The sequence below is a fragment of the Laetiporus sulphureus genome (assembly GCF_001632365.1).
Source record: "Laetiporus sulphureus 93-53 unplaced genomic scaffold LAESUscaffold_104, whole genome shotgun sequence".
Taxonomy (NCBI): domain Eukaryota; kingdom Fungi; phylum Basidiomycota; class Agaricomycetes; order Polyporales; family Laetiporaceae; genus Laetiporus; species Laetiporus sulphureus.
Window position 1 is genome coordinate 4,874 of NW_024468613.1, and position 1,271 is coordinate 6,144.

Genomic DNA, 1,271 nt, shown 5'->3' on the forward strand with positions numbered 1-1,271 from the left:
CCATTTCCTGCATGCGTCCGCACGCTCGTGAGCAGTGGTGATCAGGCAAGGGAGTGGGCGGTGGATGGGGCAGGCCTGGACGATCGGCGCATCGCGTCGGGCGTTGGTAAGGCAGTGGCGGCGAACAGAGAACGCGGTGGGTTCGCGTGCTATAGTGGTGAAGAACGCGCGAGCGAGTGGCTGGTCGTCGTGTAAGGCAAGAACAGATGGGCGATCCGCGAGGCGCGGGGACGATGCATCGCGTGCATTCTTGCGAGGGCTTCGAGGTCGCAGAGCGCGCTAAGTTGGTCGAACGAGGGGGGAAAACACGTGAAAAGTAAGTGTATGCGCCCTGGGGCGACGCGCAATACCGGGCGACCGCGACTCACCTACAGCACCGATCCAATGCCATCCCTCCATCCCTCCCTCCTCCTGTAGTACCGCCGCAGCCGAGTCGCCATCTGTTGCAAGCGTTCGCACGCTCGAGAGCCGTGGTAATCGGTCAAGGAGTGAGCGGCGCATGGCGTCGGCGTTGGGAAGGTGGTGGTTGCGAACGAAAAACGCGGCGGGTTCGGACGCCGTACTGGTGAAGCGCGCGCGAGTGGGCGGCTGGTCGTTATGAAAAGCGAGAAATGCCCCGCGCACGATGCCTCGCATAGACTCGTTCACGCATTTGCGAGGTCAGCAGCGCGCGCAGGGGTAGCCGAACGAGGGGGGAGATGTCTGGAAGGTCAGTATATGCGCCCTGGGGCGACGCGCAATACCGGGCGATTGCGACTCACCTGCGAGAAGAGACGGGCGACCGGCGGAGCGTGATGCGGCACGGCACGTCCTCGAGCATCGGCGGCGCGTTTGCACCGCGTGGTGGTGAAGGAGACGCGAGGGGGTGAGTGGCCATAAGGCGAGAGCAGACGGGCAACCGGCAGAGCGTGAGGCAGGGTGAGCTGCGCAAGCCGTCCGTGTGTGCTTTCGCTCGTCGTGGATGAATCCGGACAGCGGGGTGCCATGCGCGGCGAGCTGAAGTGAGTGAATGCGCCGCGGTGCGGCGCGCGATACAGACCGACGGCGACTCATCTGGTGTGTGCAAACGACCCCGCCTACGTCCGCTCTCGCCCACCTATGCGCTCCGTGAGATCCCCACCTCGCCCTCCTGCTGCGGCGCCGCTGGCGACGGTGGGCCGGCCTTGTAGACGTGAGCGCGTTCGTGATGCTACGTTGACAGCGATGATAGCGTGGCCGTACGCGGTGGAGTCGTCTCGTTGGGTGCGGGGAATGTGGTAGCGGCGAACGAA

At 64.8% G+C, this 1,271-nt stretch overlaps 2 protein-coding genes across 2 annotated transcripts; both read right to left on the reverse strand.

Moving 5' to 3' along the window:
* Positions 1–155: 155 nt before the first annotated feature.
* LAESUDRAFT_59679 (uncharacterized protein) lies at positions 156–536 on the reverse strand. Its single transcript, XM_040903048.1, has one exon. It carries the CDS (start codon positions 499–501, stop codon positions 280–282), a length of 222 nt encoding a protein of 73 aa, XP_040757615.1. The 5' UTR covers positions 502–536; the 3' UTR covers positions 156–279.
* A 108-nt stretch (positions 537–644) lies between these two features.
* Positions 645–877, reverse strand: LAESUDRAFT_765122 (uncharacterized protein; the record flags this gene model as incomplete). The annotated part of the gene is made up of 2 exons (XM_040913575.1): positions 645–702; positions 762–877. 2 exons carry the CDS (start codon positions 875–877, stop codon positions 645–647), a joined length of 174 nt encoding a protein of 57 aa, XP_040757616.1.
* Between the last annotated feature and the right edge of the window lie 394 nt (positions 878–1,271).